Genomic DNA, 21383 nt, shown 5'->3' with positions numbered 1-21383 from the left:
AGCGGCTGAAGAGCTTTGAGCCGAACTCATCTTTGGGGGGGGGGAGCTCTTCTTTGCGAGAGTCTGAAAAGCTGGGAGGAAAGATGGGCTTCGTCTTTACAAAATTCGCAAGTTCAGATTTGGGGTCGAGTTGATGAGATGAGTGCGCGCACCTTCCAAGGGCCTGGGAAGGGGGGGGGGGGGGGGAAGAGGGGGGCTCTTTTCATTATCAGACATAATCCGTCAGTTTGTCAAGCTACATGGCGGCTTGCACCTTTTGTTACGTAACTAGATAGAGCAATGATATGAATCTTGGTTTGGAATGGCATCAGCGTTGGGAGGGGGGGGGGGGGCAAAAGTGGTGTTGGTCGAGGCTTGAGTTTAGAGGAGTTTAAAGTATTGTCAAGGTTTTGCCCCGTGGTTGCGGCCCGAATTTGAGGCGCGGACCCGACCCGACCCTGCACCGAACAGAGAAAAAAGTGTTATTGTTATGGAAAAAGTTTATTTGCCATGCTTTCCAGCCACCAAACGCCAAGGAAACAAAAACCAACTTTATCCCAGAAATTGTACTATTCGTAACCCAGAGACATGAACTGAAGACCCAAAAAAAAATATGCACAGTTGGCTTTGTAGAACCTCCGATTATCTCTACCGAAAGCGTGTCTTCATATCAATAACAAGTGGACTTGGCCTTAGAAAGGAATTGTGCGGTTACTGCGTATAACAAAGGAGTGTGCGCGTAAACGAGTGTGCGCGTGTGCAAGTAGCATGCATGGGGGTAACGTGTGGTTTTATCACCACCGCCGACTACCATTACGTTAGCTCGCTGTCAAACGCGGCAATAACTTGTGGAGCAAAGGGCTTACCTAAATGCCGAATTGGTGGGCTTGCGATGTTTTGCTTTTGGCGGGACGATTCTCTCTGGCCGGCGCCGCGGCTCCGAGTCTGTCGACAGCCTGCGGGCGGCGGAGACACCAAGCAGCTCCGCTTCAAGCGAGTTGAGGTCCGAAGACCGGCTCGACACGGAGGACCTTCTCGATCTGGGCGAACGAGAGAGACTGGTACGTCGCTGCAACGAACGCGATCTTTGCCGATCCAGAGGCGGCAAATCGTCGCTATTCCGGTATCGACTAGTACTACGCGATCGGTCCCGGTCCCGGTCCCGGCTGGTCCGACGAAATCTCTTGGTTGGACGCTCGTCTGCATTCACATCCTCTGGCACCGATGACTCTGACCTTGTTCCGTTTCTGGCAGTAGAGCTGCTGTGGTCACGGTTCCGGTCTCTGTTGCCGTCAATGCCACGGATATTCGCCTCTGATAGTCTTGGGGAGTTGAGGAGAACAGATGTGGCGTGGTCGTCTGGGAGCTTGAGAACGTGTGATTCCACTGCCGTGTTGGGCTTCGGTGGCAGCGATGGAACACTCTTAATGAACGTTGGGGTTGTCTCGGTCGCCTTTGGCGTATGAGAGTCTCTCTTGGGTTTATCGCCAGTTTTATTAGGATTGGGACTTCCGTGGTGCTGCTCGCCATTGCTGATTCTTCTGTGACCTTCGGGGGCTCGGGGCGACCTTTGAGGATGCTGATTCAGCGAGTCTCTCGACTGCTGCCGTTGCATTCGAGGCTGATTCGACCCGTGATTACCAGCAGAAGAGCGTCTCCTGTTACTGTGTTGCTTTGCTTGCCAATTTTGGCTCCCATGGTGATGTTGAGCACTAGCATTGCTCTGGACATGGTGATTATGGACAGCCGGCATGGCTTTAGGGCTACCATGATTTCGGCCAGGATGGTGCTCCTTGATATCTTTAGGTCTGTTCTGATGGTGGTCGTGTTTCCGCTTATTGTTTCTTTGATCGCGGCCATGGTCAATATCATGCACGCTCTTCGGCGGCTTTGGTGGTAGCCCGTGAGTAATAGGGACAGGAGGAGAAGACGCCGGTGGCTTTGGCGGCGACGTTACATGAATAGCGCGAGACTTTGGCGGTGACGGTGCAGAGTTTCTGTGAGGCGGCTGTGGCCGTTGATGATGACGCTTATGGCCACTTCCAGATCCTTGCGCGTATGATCCGCTGTAAGCTGGCCGAGGCGGGACGAATTGATGGCTGTCTTGTCCTGCGTAGGGGTAGCCGCCGTATTCTTGCGATGGTCCCGGATATGGTGGCCGTGACTGCTGGGCAGAGTAAGACTCAGAAGGAGGAGGGTAAGGGGGAGGCGGATAGTGTCCATGGCTTGGCGGAGGGGGTGGTAATGGTTGTTGCCCATGACCTGGAGGATAATGATACTGTGGAGGATACGGGGGCGGTTGCGGCGGAGGCACAGTATAAGAATTGTGCGGTGGAGGATATACGGGAGGCGGCGGATAATGCGCACCATAACCTGTTGGAGGTGGTGGAGGGCCGTATTTAGTGATGATGGGTCCTTTAGACTTTCTACCATCGTTGTGTTGCGCGCGACTACTTCCTTGTCGCGTCGCAGAAGCATTTCTCCAAGCTGCAAGACCACTAGAAAAGAAATCAATAAACGGACTTATAGCCAAGCGCAAACTGTCTTACGCGGGTGTCTCGCGTGTTGGCTCGGGACAGGCGACAGCCCAGTGTCCCATGCCACCGCAGTTGTAGCACTGCGGCTCCTCGGTGCGACCGGGATGGGTGACGACTTGGTCGGTCATGTTGACAAGGCTTGGTCGGTTGTCAAAGTTGGCGTCCTACAAGCTGACTTGAGGTTGTGACTGAACGCGCCGGGGTGTCAGGGCGTCGCCATCAGAATGTGTAGCGTGTCCCAAGTAAAGGGTGTGGTTGACAACGTCATCAAAGATACAAGTCTGAGAGCTTATGTCATCTATCAAGCCGCAGCGCGAAACCGACGAAATAGATAGCCGATATCTGAGAGAAAGCAGTTGTGTGAGGCGAGCGATGTTGATAGCCTGTCATGCCTTGGAGCAGTGTCACTCGCGGCTGAGCGCAAGGCAGTAGGCGGTTTACCTGGACCGTTGTCGCACAGTTGATACTGACGGATTTCACGACATACCCCTCCCCAAGCGTAAATCGCAAGCGGGAGAGGGGTTCAGGGTCACAAAATCGGACAGGCAAGACGAGGCGCGCGCGAAGGCCTTTCTGGTGTTGATGAGCGCCAGCGTTCTGCTCAGCGCATCGCTCGCTATGTGAGACGTCGGACCACCACGTGAGATGCTGACGCACGGGCCATGCATGCAAGTAGGTACCTGTGTGTTTGACTTGCGATCATGCAAACAGCGTGCAGGGCTGATGAAAAAGCTTTCCTAAAAAAAAATCAAAGATTTCCATTGAAATATTCTATCTTCTTTCGCGTCTATGGAGTCGAGTCCTCCACTTTCGGAGAGTGCTTGGACATGTTTATGGCCGAATTAGCGAATCGTAGACGCTGCGATGCTTTCTGTATAGCAAAACGCACTGTGAGAAGCGCCTAGGCAGCTGTACGCCCTTCCTCCGGCGAAACATGACAGCCACCAGCCTCGGGGGTTTAAGGTTTACACTTGTACATGGCCCTACTCTATAGTTCATAAATTCTGGTCTTTTGTCTCTTAAATCATCCGTAATCATTGGAGATGCCGTATTCGGTCATGTCGCGGCCGCTCCTGAAGCTCGATAGATAGGCCCACTTCTGTCCTGCCATGATGATTTCTCAGCCAGCGCCAGAAAGCTTGCCGACGAGCTCCGCCAAACAACCTCTTCTCCCCTCGACGGAGGCTATCGTATTCATCTGCTTTATAGGCGCCCGCTGATTCGGTACAATGCCTGCTTCGACTTGAACACCCTTTTCCAACAGCTTTCTCATCCCGCCCGAACATGTTGGCTCATTTCGAAAGCGCCCCTCCAGTCACGACCTTTGCCTGGAGCCGATCTCGAAGAAGCTACCTGATCCCTTACACCGCGACTATTTGAATTCGTCTGAATGTCGAGTCCTACCTAAACCGCCCTTTTCTCAACTCGTTGTTGACGTCGACACTGCGTTCAACCGTGCCGCTACAACGGCAACGCACCAAATACTATGCCTGGCTTACCGGGTGAGCAGCCCACTACCCCTCGGCCTTCGCCCGACGCGAGCCAATCTAACCATGCCTTCGGACAGCTTCGGTCGACTTGGACGAGTGCATCTCGCGTCTTTACAAGAAAGAACTTTTGGTCGAATCGGTCATCGAAGCGATATGCGCCAAGACAAAGGAGCTCCTTATGCGGGAGAGCAACGTCGTCCACGTCCAGGCCCCCGTGACCGTCGTTGGTGACATTCACGGCCAATTTTACGACCTCATTGAAATCTTTCGCATAGGCGGCTACTGTCCAGATACAAATTATCTTTTTCTAGGTGCGTCTTGCCGACTGTACCTGTTTATCTGCTGCAATAAACTGATTATCCGTCCAGGAGACTATGTCGACCGTGGCATGTTTAGCGTCGAAACCATTTCCCTACTTGTTTGCTTGAAGTTGCGATACCCCGAGCGCGTTCACTTGATTCGCGGAAATCACGAATCTCGAGGCGTCACTCAATCATATGGATTTTATACCGAATGTTCACGAAAGTATGGCAACGCTAATGTGTGGCACTACTTTACGGACATGTTTGACTTTATGACGCTGAGCGTGGTGATTGATAACCAAATATTCTGCGTCCACGGCGGTATGTGGTTTGACGGAGCTAATCATTCCATTACAGAGCTGACATGCTGCAGGACTTTCTCCGTCGATACACTCGATTGATCAAATAAAAATCATCGACCGCTTCCGCGAGATCCCTCACGAGGGCCCTATGGCAGACCTTGTATGGTCTGACCCCGACCCCGATCGAGACGAGTTCTCCTTGTCGCCGCGCGGTGCCGGCTACACCTTTGGCGCACAGGTGGTGCAAAAGTTTTTGGCCGTCAACAACATGTCGCATATCCTGCGCGCGCATCAGCTGTGCCAGGAAGGGTTTCAAGTGCTGTACGGTAACCGTCTGAGCACGGTATGGAGTGCGCCCAATTATTGCTATCGCTGCGGCAATATGGCGAGCGTGCTCGAGGTCAACACCAACGGCGACCGCTTCTTCAACGTGTTTGCCGCGGCGCCGGAGAATGACCAAGTCAAGGACATGCAGCCTGCCCTAGATAAGACTGGTGACGGGAGTGCATTACCAGACTATTTCTTGTAGCGGCAGATAATCATGTATGCTTTCAATCAGCGTATTTAGACCAGCTAGAATTCTTGTCATCTTTTCATTGTGCGTCACCAATCAAGACTCGATGCAGTTACGAGTCGGCATGCTGTGAGGGGAGGACTGTAGTCCATGGATTTGAGACGGTTTCTCTGGAACTGTACATATAAGTTGACAGCCAGATAATGCCAGGATATATTGTCCGAATGATAAGAAAAACAAGAACAAAAGCATGCTAGCCTGATGACTTCCTCGTTGGTACTTTTTGTTGTCAATAAATCGCCCTTCCACGCAGCCCTTTACCAATCTTTGGCAATGTCGAAGCTCCACTCGAATTGGAGATGTGTCTTTTTGTCGTCATCGACGAAGCTGGAGACGGCATCGTAGTGGCCGCGTAGGAGCATACCGGACGGAGCCTCTTCCTCTTGGACTGTGCGGGAGCATGTTAGTGGCCTGCAGCACGCGAGAGGATGCGGTCTTGCGACGTACATTTCTTGGTATACGTAGCCTGGTTTTCCGTGTTGGGGGCGTAGCTACCCTGTTTTTGTTAAAAGAACGTTCAGTCAGCATTGCATCAAAGACATTGCCACAAAGGGGAAGGGGGGGGGCTTGCGACGCACAATCATCTCCGAGTCCTTGGAGATGCGGATTCCCTTGCGCTTGACGACTTGGACGTAGTGAAGGCCGCTGAGGATCTCGTGCTGGACCTTGAACTGGGCGCTCATGGTAAACTTGGCGCCCTCCTTAATCTTAAAGGGCTTGTTCTTGAGGGAGAACTCGCTGCCGGGCTGAGAGAGGTCAATGGTGACGGGGTCGCGGCCGGGCGACTCCATGGTGAGGGAGAGGATGACGCAGACGCGGGGGTCCGAGGGGTCGGATAGGTCCCTGCCGCCGCCGAGGCCGAGGGACTGCTTGTAGCGCTGGAGGGACTCGTCGCCGGCATCTTCGAATTTGGGGTCTCTTGTTAGAGGAACGGGTGTGTTTTGGCGCGCAAAGGAGGGGAAGGGGGCACACTGCGGGGAAAACAAGATAGTTGCATGTGCGTGGACGCGTGTGGCCCTTTTGTCTTTCTTGTCTCGGAGCGCGAAAAGAAAAAGAGAAAAAACAATTGCAAATCATGTCGGTTGCAGCACGTGGTCCTACGTCACTCACCCATCTTTTCGTACTCGGCGAGGGACTGCTTGGGCTGGGAGAGCTTGTAGCCCTGCGTCTCCTCGGGCATCGTGTCGTCGTTTTGGGAAGCCATAGTGGCCGAGGGGGGTATCGATGTGGTCTGACGAGTAGCAAGTGAAGAAAGTAGCAGAAGAGGCGGAAGAAGATTTGCAAGAGTGAGGCTTTTGTGTTTCAACTGGATATATGGAAGGGAAAAGAGGAGAAGGAAAGAAGAATAATAGAATGGCGGTTTTACGACGAGACGGTGACGATGGAGGGGCTTTGATGCATAAGACTTGGTGGGGGAGTGGTTGATTGGCACGGCCGCTTGATTGGACAGGCAAGAGGCCGCGGAGCAAGAGGTTTACGACAGCAGCTGGCCGAGGAAATGTTGTTCAATGCAGAAATGGTTTGGCAACTGGTCTAGATTCGGGGGAGGGTTTTTTTTAGCGCAATATATAACCTGATCAAGCAACGGATCTAGCCGTGGACGGAAGAGGAATGATTAAATGGTTCTTTTGGGGTTGAGTTGGGGATGTAGCCGCAAGCTGCCTTATCAACGTTTACTAAGGTATAGCAAGTTTTGGTTGGGCGCCCGCGCGGGGGAGATGGGCACCCAAATAGTGCAGTGAAAGACAGAGCAAGGCTGGAAATGAAGGTGTTGGTGGGATTTGTTGTCATTTCCTTTGTATCAAACAAGTAATTGAATAGTATCTTCCTTGTGGTACACGTGCGCGACCAGGCCTGGCACAATACTCTACAGCCTTGCCCCAGCCTTCCAAGCTTCGGCGAGGCTCGGAAACAAGGGGGGTAATTCATGTATACGGATTGGACAGGCGCGGGCTACACAAGAAAAGCATGCGCATTGCACACATTAGTTGTATCTTGTCAGATCCCAGGATCGACGACGGTTCGCCAAGGAAGAGGAGAGCGCAAGCAGAAGAGGAAGAACACTGGCGCTTCGGAGCGGGCCACGGGAAGGCGTACGGTCGGGCGGGTAGGGTCTCTTTTCTAAACAGTGGGTAATGCCCGCCATTCTTTTCAACCAGTTGGCACTGAGCAGAGCCGCTGTGAGAGCAAAGATGACGGAGCTCTGGTGAATGGTGATGGTGGTGTGGAGGAGATGCTTAACTGCGGATTTAAGAGGTTTTCGTGGAGATGGGCAGTTGGAGGCGGTGAAGAGTGTAAACTGGCACGACTGGGTGCCAACGTGGATAACTATGTGATAGGGAAAACCGTACCCATAATGTGGGCTGGGTGAGGGAAGAAGAGAAAGAGGAAGAAGAAAAGGCCTCGGCAGGTGAGGCTGCTCCAAAGGGCCAAGGGCCCACAGCAGTATAATTACCTGTACCCAGGTAATACCAAGGTAGGTACGCCCAGCTGTCCTGAACAACTTGCAGTGAAGCTCTCTCGACTCGAGCGCTGCAAGAGCCGTCGGGGTTTATGATTTAGCCCAAGATCCCGCCGCCATCATTCGTTCATGGTGATACGCGCTAGTCCAGTTCGGGAGATCCCCACAAGAGCTCTCCCAATTAAGATTACTTCTTTGATTTTTGTTTTTAGTGAGTTTGCCGCTAATAAAAATCAAAATGAAATGGTCGCAGTCACTGGCTGGTCCTCTTTGGGCAGCGAGCCTCAGGTGCAGACTTGCGCTGCTTGGCTGCTTGGCTGCTTGCGACACACGGTACCTCGTCTCGCCTGCCGTGTCCTCAGCACAGATAGGTATCCACGCCTGTCGTTCAGCCCACTCAGTCAACTCCTACGCCAGTTGGCCAAGGCCCGCCCTTGGCTCTCTTTCTCTCTGGCAACTGGTTCGCCTGGTCCCCCCCCGAACCCGCCATCGCGAACCTTTTCCTTGACCTTCTCCTTCAGTGTTTCTCGTCTACACCCCGTCGACGGCGTCGCATCACCCATCTCCCGCGTTCGGCCACTTTTGCTTCTTTTTCATCTCTTCCCCCAGTCTTTCTTACTTGGTCCATTGGCGGATTGCTTTTTTGCTCTGTTTCCCATTCGGCCTTTTTTCATTCTTCTCTTGCGCGCGACATCTTTAGGTACTGCCTTGTCGTCGCGCCCCGGTTAAATCGCGTTGAGCTCACCTGGCCTCTTCTTTTGCCTTGCTCCTCGCTGCCACACCCGTTTTCGTCTTCTTCTTAAACTGTACGCCATCAACGCTTAACTTATTCTCATCTCTGCTTCGACGTGGCAAGCAACCGGTTCGCTGCCGTTTGTCACGTTCTCGTTGCGAAACGCGAACGCGCGCGCATCCTCCACCCAGCATTGCGACTAATCCTTTCGTCTCGTCCTCTTGATCTGCAGGCACCCGGCTCCTCTGCCCATTTCTATCACGCTTGCGACCCCGAGAGTTCTACTGTTGAATCTCGTTGCGAGACTGCTCCGTCGCAATGGCCTCTACACGAACTCTTCCCGCCAAGCGCAACCCGCTCATGATGGAGGACATTCCCGAATGTTGGTCGCTACCCCGTCGCTTACCCCAGCGACCTCAACTTGCCCAGCAACCGACTGCTAATCTTTGATTCATTTCCAGACTCTGATCTCGTCTCACGCCGTCGTCTCGGGCAAACCAAGCTGACTCCCAAGATAGCTGGCAACGAAGATGCCGACGCTACCACCCTCGGTTTCTTCGACTATGCCCACCTTCGTGCCCCCATGCAAAAGGGAATCGTGTCAGGCATCTTCAAGTCGAGTCCCAACAGCTACTTCCTCATGCGCCGCAGCTTTGACGGTTATGTTTCCGCCACGGGCATGTTTAAGGCTACCTTCCCTTACGCCGAGGCCACTGACGAGGAGGCCGAGCGCAAGTACATCAAGTCCCTCCCGACCACTAGCCCCGAGGAGACTGCTGGTAACATCTGGATCCCTCCCGAGCAGGCTCTGGCTCTCGCCGAGGAGTACCAGATCTCTGCGTGGATTCGCGCCCTGCTCGACCCTGCCAGAATCACCATCTCGCAGAGCAACGACTCAATTACTTCTTCTCCCACCCGCAAGATCTCGGCTCCTCCCAAATTTGATCTGGCCAAGGCCACCCAGCCTCTGCTGACCCCCGCCACTTCTGCCGCCGGCAGTGCCTCGAGACGCTCGCGACGCTCCGCCAGCCCCGCCAAAGCCAGCCTCAGGAAGACACCCGCCTCTCCCCGCAAGCGAAGCTCCAAAGCCTCAAGGCTCGCTGCCGAGAAGGAGGCTGCAGCTTCCGTCAACGGCGACTCTGAGTCTTCCGTTCCCCAGGCCGCCGATTTCGAACCCACCGTGGTTTTGCAGCCCGTCGCGTCCGAAGACGAGACGGCTAAGCTCCACGTTATTGAGGAGCCCGTCAAGGGCGCCAAGCACAGCGACAAGAAGCAAACGGTCACCGAGGTCGAGGTTCCACTGCCTACAGCCGGTCAGCCCCCAAGCGCGGAAGAAATTGCCGCCATGATGGCCGAGGCCAAAGCGCAGGTCGAGTCCGCCAAGGAAGCCGACAAGGCTGCCGCTGCAAAGTCGGGCGCCAAGACGGAGTCGAAGAAGGGCAAGCGCAAGGCTACGGACATGGAGACCGAAGAGGGCGCCGATAAGAAAGCTGATGCCGAGTCGAAAGAATCGCAACCGCGCTCGAAAAAGGCCAAGACTGATGCCGAGGTGCGCAAGGACAGAGTTAGAAACAGAGCCTTTATTGGAATTGGAGCTACTGTTGCTGTTGGGTAAGTCGGACTGATGATGTTGATATCACTGATAAAATCGCTAACAAATGCAAAGCGCCCTGGTCCCTTGGCTAGTCAACTTTTTGTAATGAGGAAGAAGATGTTTCGATTTGTAAGGACAAAGGAGATGGAAAGAATGGAAAATTGGGATTTGGCTCCTTTGAGCAGGTTGCTCACGGAGGACGGCAATTGCATCTCGAAAGAGATTGAAGACTGGGATGGGAGGAAAGGAAAACATGGAGACGCGGCTCATTATACTATTCATGTTATTACGTGGCTGCGTTTTCGGTGTTGTCGTTGTTCTGCTTACATGGTTCTTTTTTTTATTTTTTGCCTTCGGCCAACATTTCTCGGTTTTCTTTTGGATTATTGTTTATTACCCCTGCCCTTGCCCTTGCCCTACTCTCTTTCTGTGTATTGTGGTTATTGAGGTTTTGGCTTTGCTAAGGATATTCACAGAGCGAGATGAAGGAAAAATACCCCCCCTTTGACTGTGGAGCTTGACCTCCCGCTGATGGGTTTTATGTTGTAGCTTTTTGAACGAGTCGACAGACTGTTTTTAGTGATAGACGTGTAATGTTGAGATAATTCATGCCTTTGACGTCATAGCAGTGACTCGGCTCTCCTGCGAGTAGTGATGCGACAGCGAGACAAGATCAGCCCCGACTCAAGTCATTCGAGATCACAAAGAAGATGCAATGTCGAGCGAAGCAGTGTCATTTCGTGCAAACTGCGCTCATCGAGCTTCTAGAAACAGGCAAACTTACATGTCGCGATTTGCTTGTTTTTTCGTGTCACTACAGTGCGGTTCCCGATTAGGCTTTCGGTGTCTCAAGTTTGATTTGCGCTTGGATAACGCCACACACAACATTTACGCTACGACAGCAAAGACGGAGCCAGAAGGAGAGCAACAAATGGAGAGCAAAGAAAGTCAGCTTTTCTGCTCAGGGCAGGAGACGAATCCAGCGGCGCGGTCGATCACGGTCTCGTCCCGTCAAGACACCGAATCATTCTCTTCATGCACACGGATACGGGGAGGGAGGGGTTACAGCAGCAAGCACACAAGCAGAAACAAGAATAGTGTGAATAGGTAGTGCGATTGCGGGCCTGGTCCACGATGGCACACTGGTCGTTACAATCAGTGTCCAAAATCAAGTTTTTTTTAGTCTTTTTTGGAGCGAAAAGGGTCCGCCTTTGGTTTCCCTCCCCGTTGTGTCGGCTTTGAAGGTGTGGCGCGACAATTAGTCGCTACTCTCCGCCAAGGCAGCCCCTCTGACTGGGAAATTATTCAACTTTCCTTCCCCCAAGCTCTCTCCTCACTTCCCCTCGCCAGCATTCGGATTTGCAACATCTCTCCTCTTCCCGAATCTGTATTTCCATTCTTTTCTTCTTGCGACATACCTGCCATCGAACCTATCGGAAACTGACAACGCCCACCAAATACATCTCCTCATCGATATATAGTGCAGCGACCATGGCTTCCCCCACCTCGACCGCACTGCCGTCGCGCACCGCTACCGGCCTGAGTTCCGAGGATGCCGTCCCCGGCACAGATCCCACAACCGTACGTCTCCCTTCTGCTCGCCTACACATCAGAATCCCCTAAACCGGGGGGGAAGGGGAGGCGCCGCTAACATATAAATTTCTCCCACCCGCAGACTGCCGGCCTGCTCGCCGAGCGCCTCCAGGCGTGGAAGCACGCCATCGGATACCTCGAGGACTACGTTTCGGCCGTGGAGAAGCTTCACGGGCGGCACGCCAAGGAGTACGAAAAGGTGCTCAAGACAATCTCCAACCCGCTGCGCGAGGGCCACCACTTTGACCAGTCGCTCGGGGGCGTCGCGGGCTTCTTTGAGAACCTGCGGGCCAACACGCAGGCCATGATCAACACCAACCTCGAGACGGAGAAGAGCATCAAGGGGTCGGTGCTGCCCATTCTCGAGCGCCTGCACAAGGAGATCAAGCACAAGGCCAAGGAGCTCGAGTCGGGCGCCAACTCGGGCGCGCGCGAGGTGGAGAAGCTGCGCAACACGACGCAGAAGCACATTGAGCTGCTCGGACAGCAGACGGCCTCGTATGACGCCGCCGGAGGCCGCATCGCCGGCGCGGACGACCCCTACGTCATCTATCGCGGCGTCCTGCACCGCCTGTCTAACCAGGTCATCGCTGAGAACAACCACACAAACGACCTCATTTCTGTGCAAAACAACTTTGAAATGTTCGAGGCCCACATCATCGAGGTGCTGCAAGAGGCCATGGCCGGCTTTGTCCAGCTCAGCGGCGGCCAGGCGGATAAGATCCGCGCGCTGCACAACGATATCCTCGGCACCATCCAGTGCGTGCCCAAGGGCTTCGAATGGGCCAACTTTGCCACGCGCTGCTCCGACCGCCTCGCCAACCCGGACGACCCCGCGCGCTCCGTCGACGCCATCTCCTTCCCCAACATGGATCACGCCGCCACCAAGCCTCTTATCGAGGGCTCACTCGAGCGCAAGTCGCGCAACAAGCTTTCCTTTGGCTACTCGACGGGCTACTACGTCGTCACCCCCGCGCGCTTCCTCCACGAGTTCAAGGACTCGGACGACGCGCGCCAGGATCCTAAACCCGAGCTCAGCATCTACCTGCCCGACGCCGTCATTGGCGCCCCCAGCGGCGAAAAGTTCAACATCAAAGGCAAAGACCGCAGCAAGACTCTCTCCAGCAAGCTCACCGGCAACTCCGAGTTTGCCTTCAAGGCCCACACCGCCGCCGACGCGCAAAAGTGGTTCCAGGTCGTCCAGGGCGTCTGCGGCGCCACCGGGCCCGCTGAGCCCAACTCGCCCGTGTCGCCGAGCTCGCCCGCGTCAATTAGCCCCAAGGACGACGCGCTCCCCCTCAACTCGCCCGTCGAACCCGGCAAGTCTGCTCTGCACCCGGACCAGGAGATTGGCGTCACGAGAAGCGCCTCTGGAGCTGCCCAGAGCATGCGCAGCGTCTCGGGCGCGTCGACTAAGCCTGCGGCCGCGGCAGCGGTGCCATATGACGAGAAAAAGGTCGCTCAGCCCGACCTATCCTGAGGCGGGGAGATTATGAAGAGCAAAAGGAGAAGAACATATCGGTCAGAATGGATTGCCATGCCAAACATGAAATGCGCACATTACTGGTGTAAACATCACCCCCTAATATACGAGCGTTGCTTTTCGGGTTCAGTTTCATCAATATTAGAACATCACGGCAATTTTACATGCTGATTATAACAACATATGCAGTGTGGCTTAGACTGCGAACTTGATAGATATGTTGGATTGTGCATGTTAAAAATCTTCGAGTCTGGAAGAAACCCTGAAATTTGTGGGTTGCGTAGGGTAGGCTGTCGAGGCCTCACTGGATATAGCACACATCCGATCCGTTGATCAAAACTCCAGGGTATTCGCTCTTGGTATCGCGTGCAATCTGCTCTAAAGTTGAGCTGCCCTTCTCGCTTCGGGTGGCAATGATTCGTTCAATCTTCTCAAGGCCAAATTTACGGCGGGAATATAGCCGAATTGCAGAGGAATTGCGGAGGTTGGTCGCGGGTCATGGTTGTGATGACGCTTGAGAATTTGCATATGATAAAAGTGACCGTAATGACAACAAAACATTACCCCTGAAAAGGCACCCTGTTGATCTTGTTGAGTTGACGTTGTGGCTTTCCAAGAGAGCTAGCTTCACGACGAGGTTACTCGGCGCAAACGCACGATGCTCTTGAGGCTACCGTTATCACTTGCGGTTAAAAGTTCTGCGTACTGCATGTCACTGTGGATAGAGAAAGTCTAGGAGTGCATCAAAGGTGTCTTCTGTATTCGAAAAACTAGTTATTTCGAGCTCTACAAGCGAGCGCATGGTGATGCGTCGGTAGTGTATGAAGAAAATGCGAGAGCAGAGCGAAGCTGGCAGATAGGCAGCCTCTCATTGCCCGACAACAATTCTAGCGGGGCACCTTGCCGTTAGTAACGCGTTGAGTCGTTTTGAATTTGGCTTTGACTACAAGCCGGAGCGTGATCTACGTATTTTGGGGTTCATCTGGAAGATCTGGAAAGAGTCAGCGTATGCTTCTTCCCAAGGTAGCAACAGAAAGGGTTAATAGCTGCGAAAATTTCAGACAAGTGCCTTGTCACAGGCGATATCGTCAATGCCAATTGGCTACGTTGACCGTCGTGATAATTGTAGCATCATTTTAAGCAGTGGGGAGGGCAGTCGAAAAGAGAATGGAACTAACCTTTACAAGGCTACGGGCATTGCCGTCTCAAGTAGTTCGTTCAACAAGAGAGACTGAACAAATGAGGCAAGTTAGCTGTGGGCTCTGCCAAAGCATCGTAGCGAAGGGTAGATGGCTTCTGCAATCAGACGTCGAATGAGTTTGTCTTCGCAGCGTGAGCTCGGACATATGCTTGTCATTTTCATTCTTGTTCATCATACAGGATGGAGGTAGGAGGTGAGGTAGGCGTTAAGACTAACCCTTTCGAAAACACTACATCTGATTCTTGTGTCAGCCGTTGTTCTAAACAAAATGTCTTACACGAAGAAGTAATAGGGGGGGATAGGTCAGGTAAAGCATGAATGGTATAAAAAAAGATAGTGTCTGCATCGAAAACTCGAATAAGACTCGTCATCTGTTTCATCATAGAGAGAAAATTTGTTTGCATAGAAGCAAGCACGTACCTTTTGGATTCACAGAATACCAACTCATCTCATCATCGTATTACAAAGACACTGCCAAGCGAGTTAGCATGACAGCCCGACCACAGCATGCTCAAGACGCGAAAGGGGTGTGTTTGAAGTCAGTGGGCGAGGTTTTCTAGGCCTGCCGCAAAGTGGCTTGTCTTGCTCATGTGTATATTTTCAGAGCCCAGTGCCGCTTCATCATTCAACGAGGATATGCCGACGATGCTGGATTGTCTGTGCTTGGTTCGTACCTTGCCTATTAATCTTTGGCAACAGTTAGCAGGCAAGCTTGGAGAATGATTTGCAGTAAAAAAGAGTAGTTGCGATGTGCGTCAGACATAGCCATTTAATATCTTCAAGGAAAGATCTCAGCCGGTAATTTCCAGCGTATATTGTTTACGAATTGATCATCATAACAGAGTGCGAAAAGAAAAAAAGGTTGCGTGCAGACGTACCATTTCAAATTATGCTGACCATCACAGTTCACAGTTGAACTGGAGCCCATCATATATCCGGTGCATTTTCACGCAGACGTGAACCTGCCAATGCGGTTAGCTCGAAGCTCGTCATGTCGACCATAGGTCGAAGCAGCGCGATGCGTGGTTCGTCTTTCAGACTGATGTGTGAAAAGAGGTTTCATTCCAAAGTGGTCAAAGACTCTAGTTTGTGATTTCATCGTGTCATCAGGAAGATTGGGGGAAGCAATGCTCAATGCGAGGCACATTGACCATCCTGAGACTTACCAAAAGTCTTTTTCTGCTTCCAGAATCATGGTGATGTGGTGGGAAGAAAACATGCTCCCAGCAAAAACTCAAAAGGATATAAAAAGTCGATTTTTTTGGTGGAGCTCTTACAGGGTTATGTAAGCGCGTCACGAGATTTCGTGGCTCAGCCGCGGCGGCCGTGAAGTTTGGTGCCAGGAGCGTGGAACGTGCAGGGGCAGTCGCACGCGTCTTGCGTGACGATTGGTTGCCGCTGTTGCTTTCACTATTGCATAATCATTTGTCAAAAAAATATACTTAATATGCCTGAGATCGCTGAGAGTATGTCAAATGTTCCACCTTGCTGGTTTAAATGCTAAATGTTTCTACTAGTCGCACGAGCAGTCCATTTCTTGCGCATTCACCTCGTTGGTAAGCGCATTGCTTCCGCCGAGGCCATTGACGATGCCAATGTGTTTGGCAAAGTCGGCACCACAGGTGCTGCGGTAGCGGCCGCACTTACAGGCAAGAAAGTATGGCTCTTTGTCCTTTTGGGTAAAATGCATCATTGAATGCTGATCAGACTGTAGGTCGTGTCCGCCGGCACGCAAGGCAAATACTTTTGGTAAGCCAGACTATGGATCCATGTTCGTCCACCAATTCACCAACAATTTGCTAGGATAACGCTAGAGCAGCCTCCGCATTTGGTGATGCATTTCGGCATGACTGGTATGTTTGTAGTCCTTCACAAGCCTCCATGTGACTGATTCGTCCAAGGTTGGATTCACGTCAAAAATGACAAGACAGCATACACCAACTACTTCAAAAAGATGGAAGATAGCGAGTACACTGTTTGGCCTCCAAAGTTCTGGAAGTTTCACATCACAACAGACGAAAAGCTTCCTGTAGAGATTGCGTTTACAGACCCTCGTCGGTTTGGACGAGTCAGATTGCTGAATTGCCCAGGAGTCGACATTCGAAAACACTCACCGCTTGTTGAGAACGGGCCCGACCCCGTTGTGGACAAGGATCGTTTCACAGAGGAGTATTTGCGTGGTAAAATGACCTCGCGCCATGTTCCCATCAAGGCACTACTCCTCGACCAGAGCATGATCAGTGGCATCGGCAACTGGGTTGCTGACGAGACCCTGTACCACGCCAGAGTGCATCCTGAGCAGTACTGCGACGATTTCAGTGATAGTGAGATCAAGAAGATCTACGAATCAATCTGCTACGTCTGCAATTTGGCCGTGGAGAAGCTCGGCGATTCCGATGAGTTCCCAGAGCACTGGCTGTTCAACCACCGCTGGGGCAAGGGCAGCAAGGGCTCATCATCCAAACTCCCCAACGGTGAGAAGCTATCATTTATCACAGTTGGCGGCCGTACCAGCTGCTTCGCGCCGGCAATTCAGAAGAAGACGGGCCGAGTGGCAGGCAACGCCAAAACGGAGCCTCTTGTCAAAGAAGAGACCGTTGAAGAAAAAGCGCCGCCGGCAAAGGGTCGAAAGTTGGCAGGCACGCTCGCCACGGCAGAAGCCAACGGGGAAAAGACGCCGGTAGTAAAAGCCCGCAAATCAATGGGCAAAGCTGTTAAATTAGAGGAGAAGGAGGATACACCAGCGAAGGGCAAGCGGCCGCACGCCGCAAGCAGCAAGACTAGCAAAAACAAAAAGACAAAGGTTGAAGCGGATGATGATGGTGGCGGCAGACGTCGGTCGGCGAGGCTCAGAAATTAAGCATTCACATCACTGGATACAATAATGATCGATGCTTGATGGAGACGACTGAGCCAGCAGTCGACTAATTCTAACTGTTTCATCTTTGTAATGTATATACATTGCGTACTGTCAGCATCTAAAGCAAACCAGTATTTCCGCATCGTGTATTGCGGAGAGGTATAAAAACCGTAGCTTCACTGTTCAGTCAAGGGCCAAGGAGCAACTGGTATTCTCCGGGCATTGAGCAGGCAAGCTCTAAACAACTGGGGTATAATAAGAACTCTCAAAGCCAGGCCGTAGTTCTATGAAAACAAAAACGCTGTTCGTAATGCTGTATTTTCAAGCTGAATGCAGATAGTGTGGTTTGAAGAAGAGGATTTGGACAAGGTTGGCGATGGTAGACGTTGGATCAGTCCATGGCCCCATGGAAGCCAACAGAGTATTGTGTCTTGTCGTCAGGCAGGCGAATCGGTATCATGCTGAGAAGATTTGTGAACTTTTCACCATTCTTCTTGTAGTTGGCAATGGAGAGCTGGATTTCGTCTCGAGAGGCTGTTGCTTGTTCTAGTTCCTGGATCGCAGCGATGTGTTGGTCGAGGAGAGGTTCTGCCGCAAGGCATACGCTTTGGGGTGTGTGTAGGAACCGGACATCTCTGCCCAAGACTTCCTTGACGGTGTAGCCAGTCAACTTGGCAAAGGCATCATTTGCGTAGATGATGGGACTACCAGGAAGATCGAGGTTGCTGACGGTCAGTGCCGCAGAACAATCTACAGGTCCCAGATCGATCTTGGGATCCGGACGAGCCAATACACTAAACTGAGCAACGATCAGCGGTGTCCGTATGAAGAAGCATGCCTTGAGTGACTGAAACGTACCAAGACCGTCATGATGTCTATCCCACTAGGGGCGTAGAGGCCGGGGTAGATGATGGGATCCTGTCGAGACTCGAAGCGAGAGCGAAGGTTTTGCTTCTGTTCAGCACCAGATGGAGACTCGGCCGGGAAATTATGCTACAAGTTCAAGTTAGAATACAAGAGGGTAAAAGTCTATGAGGTCTGTTGGGCCATTTACCGCCATGGCACGGGTTTCCCACGGGTTCATGCTAGGCACAGTGATGCCGGCTCTCGGAATCTCAAACATGATGTTGAGCTTTGATTTGCAGCGTTGATAGAGTAAAGCAACTGACTGGTTTTTGAGAGACGAAAACGAGCCTGTAAAAGAGAATACGAAGTAACAGTGTCAGAATCAAGTTGTGGGTTGGCTTGAGATGCCAGCAACTTGTAAGCACCCAGCAGGCGTACTAGCATCAAGCGGGTACTGTATGATATACGGCCATGGTGGGCAACGTGGTGCAAATGCAAATCCACGATCCCGACGAGGCACTAGCATTTGCATATCGACGACGGAAGACTGATGGGTCAAGAATTGTGCACCCGGAGCGGCTTCCTGCTTGGCCCAAAACATCCAAGCCTTTTTTTTTTTCGGGGCGGGGCGCAAGAAATGCGGCCGAAGTCAGAGGGCAAGCCGCCCGATTGCAGTGGATGGTCCTCTGAAACCGCGATCGAGACGGACCTAAGGGTGGGGCCGCATTTGTTGGCCATCTCGACCACCGACGGACGATCGGTCTGGGCGACATCTACGCAAGGCACGGCAGGGCCAGTCTAGTGTCAGGCAGAGGAAAAGGGTGGCCCAGAACTGCGGCACGAACCACAGCAGGAAATCGACATTTTGCAAAGACATCGATCTTTTCGGTCACATCTTGACTGCAGCCTGCAGCGACGCTGTGTTACCGGGGACGGGCCAGCCCAGCCCAGCCTCGCTGTCCGCCAAGCTAGCTATTGTGGGCAATGACGGCGTCAGAGTAGCCCGCCGTGATGTGTCTTTAAATCAGGTCATACATGAAGTAGGTGGCCTATGGAATCATCTGGTAGTGATTCGAGGCGTCTTTGCATCGATTGTAATAAAGGAAATTTGTGGGCAATCAGACGTTGTGCGAGGCTCAATTAATTGGTACGTAAGGTATCTACTAATTGGGAGTATTGTAATGTCAAGTGACTTGCTTATTCAAGGTCTTTTCCGCCACCCGTTCACAGGCAAGACAGCCACGATAGGGCGGCTGTAAGTTCATGAGATATCAGTACCTACCTAGGCAACTACGTAGGTAACTAGATTGGTAGACTCTTGCTGACGGCGGGGTGGCGGGGTTTCAGGGTTACTTCCTAAATTCAGGTGCCTACCTAGGTAGGTACGTCACTGCTCAGTGCTCACCTTCAGCCAGCCGCTTCAGGTGCCCGATTCCACGCGCTGCCCTCAATGCGGCCCCCCGCCCCCCCCTCCCCCCCCCCCAACTTCCTCAACACGCAACCGTGGCGCGTGTTCCTGGCGCGTTCCCCACTTGTCAGATCTCCATCACATTTCATCACCAAAGCTTGTCGTGAGCAGTCGCACAACCTCGTCAGAGCGCATCCGCAATGCCTCAACGCCTAGTCAGCCGAGCTAAATCCTCTGCTGTGAACCGAACAGCGAGCCCGGCGCCCTCTGGCCTGCCAGAGTATGAGCCTCCCGAGTACCCCCTCGACGATGCTGCACGCAATGCTCTCGAGAAGCTATCCACCGACCGCAAGCAGACAAGGTACATCAGAAATCTCAAATCCAGTACCACAAATCTAGCAAATGTTGTCGGGGATATTCAAGAGCGTCTCCGCGATCGCCGAGAGCATCTTTCCAAGCAGAAGCGCCGCCGCAAAGATAAGGATCCTGAGAACGGGGAAGAGGATCTGGATGCCCTCGAGCAGCACTTGGATGAGTTCGCTCACGAAGTGGATGTTAAATCTCGCGAGGCCGAGGTGAGCCTTCGCCTTCTGATTGATCACCGATTCGCGCTGGAAGATGAGGGCAAGGTCATCGGAGAACTCTATACCAGTGCCACAAACGCACAGGCCGAACAGAATACGCGGCAATTGCAAAAGGAGCGCCGACGCGAAGAGGCCATTGAAATTGCACAGGCCAACGGTGACCCGATTCCTCCCCACGAAGAAGATGATGAAGACGACAAACCCCCTCCCGTTCAAAGTACGCTCGAATCTTTCCGCAAGCGGCAGGACGACAAACGGCACGACTATGAACAGTTGAGCGTCCAGGAGCGTTACTCAGTCAACAATGAATATGCAAACTTCAGGAAGCTATGGCATGACGCTGCCGAGGGCGACGACGGGCCGCCGCTACCCGACGCATCGCGCTGGTTTGGCGCTGATGGCGCGCCCATTCTACCAACAGTGGCTCTCCGTGCGGCGCGTGGACGAAGCCTGACTGCAGATCACGGCGGCAACGATTCGGACGACGATATTGCCGTGGCACGAGAGGTTACTAGCTTACGATGCCCGCTCTCGCTAGAAGAATTTGTTCAGCCATACAGCAACAGGAAATGCAAACACACGTTTGAGGAAGAAGCAATTCGTAACTATCTGCCCGCGGGCGGTCAAGTCCAGTGCCCTCAGGCTGGATGCGTCCAGGTATGTTTAATTTGGAGGCGTAGTAGTTGTATCTCGCCGCTTTCTTGGATATGCGAAACTTACTGCTGCATCGCAGGTTTTTACGAGCGCCAACTTTGCCGAGGATTTCTACCTCGACCACGCCATTTTACGACGGCTACAGCGCAAAAAATTACAGAATCAGCTGGGTAATATGGATGTGGATGACGAAGCGAATACGTCGGCCGAATACCAAGTGAGCAGCAGTCAGAGATCTTGGAAGCGAGCGAAGCAGGAGATGTGAGGCGGAGGACCCAATGCGAGGACGAGCGATGACAACAACCGACTCATACAATAGTTTATCTTTCTACGACGGTATGATGGTAAGAAGTCTTGGCTGTCAAGGACGTCCCTGTCGTATGTCGCGAAATATGGCCACGAACCGGCGATGCCGTCACATGTGTTGTTGTGCCCCTGACAGACTTGTGTACGCCAGGCAGTTTTACAACCATATGGCGACGACGACAGCGACGAGCTGTGAATACAGTTTTAGCTCTGATGATTGATCATCCGCCATCGCCACGCCGACTTTCTCATGCCGGAACTCGGTTTGAATTATGGTCATCAAGCAGCTCAAGTATTAGCAACGACCGACGACCCGGGCCAATCAGAGTCACATCCGGAAGAGAAAATTGGGACCACCCGGTGGTCCGGGGACGGTCGGCGCAAGATGCAGCAAAATTGGGCCAAAAAAGGCAGCGGAAGAGGCTCAAGGGTGGTGGCACCATCGACGCTAAGCCGCCTTTGGTCTAAGGCAATTG

General features: G+C 52.7%; 8 protein-coding genes across 8 annotated transcripts; 5 read left to right on the top strand and 3 right to left on the bottom strand.

Annotated features, from left to right (window-relative positions):
* Positions 1–773: 773 nt before the first annotated feature.
* Positions 774–2644, bottom strand: BBA_02882 (zinc knuckle protein; the record flags this gene model as incomplete). The annotated part of the gene is made up of 3 exons (XM_008597979.1): positions 774–786; positions 846–2477; positions 2529–2644. 3 exons carry the CDS (start codon positions 2642–2644, stop codon positions 774–776), a joined length of 1761 nt encoding a protein of 586 aa, XP_008596201.1.
* A 1358-nt stretch (positions 2645–4002) lies between these two features.
* Positions 4003–5139, top strand: BBA_02881 (serine/threonine-protein phosphatase PP2A catalytic subunit; the record flags this gene model as incomplete). Its single annotated transcript, XM_008597978.1, has 4 exons — positions 4003–4018; positions 4084–4317; positions 4375–4629; positions 4682–5139. The coding sequence occupies 4 exons, from the start codon at positions 4003–4005 to the stop codon at positions 5137–5139; spliced, it is 963 nt and encodes a 320-aa protein (XP_008596200.1).
* A 302-nt stretch (positions 5140–5441) lies between these two features.
* On the bottom strand, positions 5442–6388 carry BBA_02880 (RHO protein GDP dissociation inhibitor; the record flags this gene model as incomplete). Its single annotated transcript, XM_008597977.1, has 4 exons — positions 5442–5572; positions 5632–5680; positions 5763–6085; positions 6295–6388. 4 exons carry the CDS (start codon positions 6386–6388, stop codon positions 5442–5444), a joined length of 597 nt encoding a protein of 198 aa, XP_008596199.1.
* A 2308-nt stretch (positions 6389–8696) lies between these two features.
* BBA_02879 (KilA-N domain-containing protein) lies at positions 8697–10078 on the top strand (the record flags this gene model as incomplete). Its single annotated transcript, XM_008597976.1, has 3 exons — positions 8697–8760; positions 8840–9989; positions 10045–10078. The coding sequence occupies 3 exons, from the start codon at positions 8697–8699 to the stop codon at positions 10076–10078; spliced, it is 1248 nt and encodes a 415-aa protein (XP_008596198.1).
* A 1385-nt stretch (positions 10079–11463) lies between these two features.
* On the top strand, positions 11464–13045 carry BBA_02878 (PH domain-containing protein; the record flags this gene model as incomplete). Its single annotated transcript, XM_008597975.1, has 2 exons — positions 11464–11553; positions 11648–13045. 2 exons carry the CDS (start codon positions 11464–11466, stop codon positions 13043–13045), a joined length of 1488 nt encoding a protein of 495 aa, XP_008596197.1.
* A 2651-nt stretch (positions 13046–15696) lies between these two features.
* BBA_02877 (formamidopyrimidine-DNA glycosylase) lies at positions 15697–17109 on the top strand (the record flags this gene model as incomplete). The annotated part of the gene is made up of 5 exons (XM_008597974.1): positions 15697–15715; positions 15767–15906; positions 15964–15998; positions 16053–16102; positions 16151–17109. The coding sequence occupies 5 exons, from the start codon at positions 15697–15699 to the stop codon at positions 17107–17109; spliced, it is 1203 nt and encodes a 400-aa protein (XP_008596196.1).
* Positions 17110–17500: 391 nt separating this feature from the next.
* BBA_02876 (vivid PAS protein VVD) lies at positions 17501–18232 on the bottom strand (the record flags this gene model as incomplete). Its single annotated transcript, XM_008597973.1, has 3 exons — positions 17501–17908; positions 17968–18102; positions 18164–18232. The coding sequence occupies 3 exons, from the start codon at positions 18230–18232 to the stop codon at positions 17501–17503; spliced, it is 612 nt and encodes a 203-aa protein (XP_008596195.1).
* A 1331-nt stretch (positions 18233–19563) lies between these two features.
* Positions 19564–20866, top strand: BBA_02875 (DNA repair protein MMS21; the record flags this gene model as incomplete). Its single annotated transcript, XM_008597972.1, has 2 exons — positions 19564–20604; positions 20681–20866. 2 exons carry the CDS (start codon positions 19564–19566, stop codon positions 20864–20866), a joined length of 1227 nt encoding a protein of 408 aa, XP_008596194.1.
* Positions 20867–21383: the final 517 nt, after the last annotated feature.

This window comes from Beauveria bassiana (genome assembly GCF_000280675.1).
Source record: "Beauveria bassiana ARSEF 2860 unplaced genomic scaffold BBA_S00006, whole genome shotgun sequence".
In the NCBI taxonomy this organism is placed as follows: domain Eukaryota; kingdom Fungi; phylum Ascomycota; class Sordariomycetes; order Hypocreales; family Cordycipitaceae; genus Beauveria; species Beauveria bassiana.
This window is presented reverse-complemented; position numbering and strand designations above follow the sequence as displayed.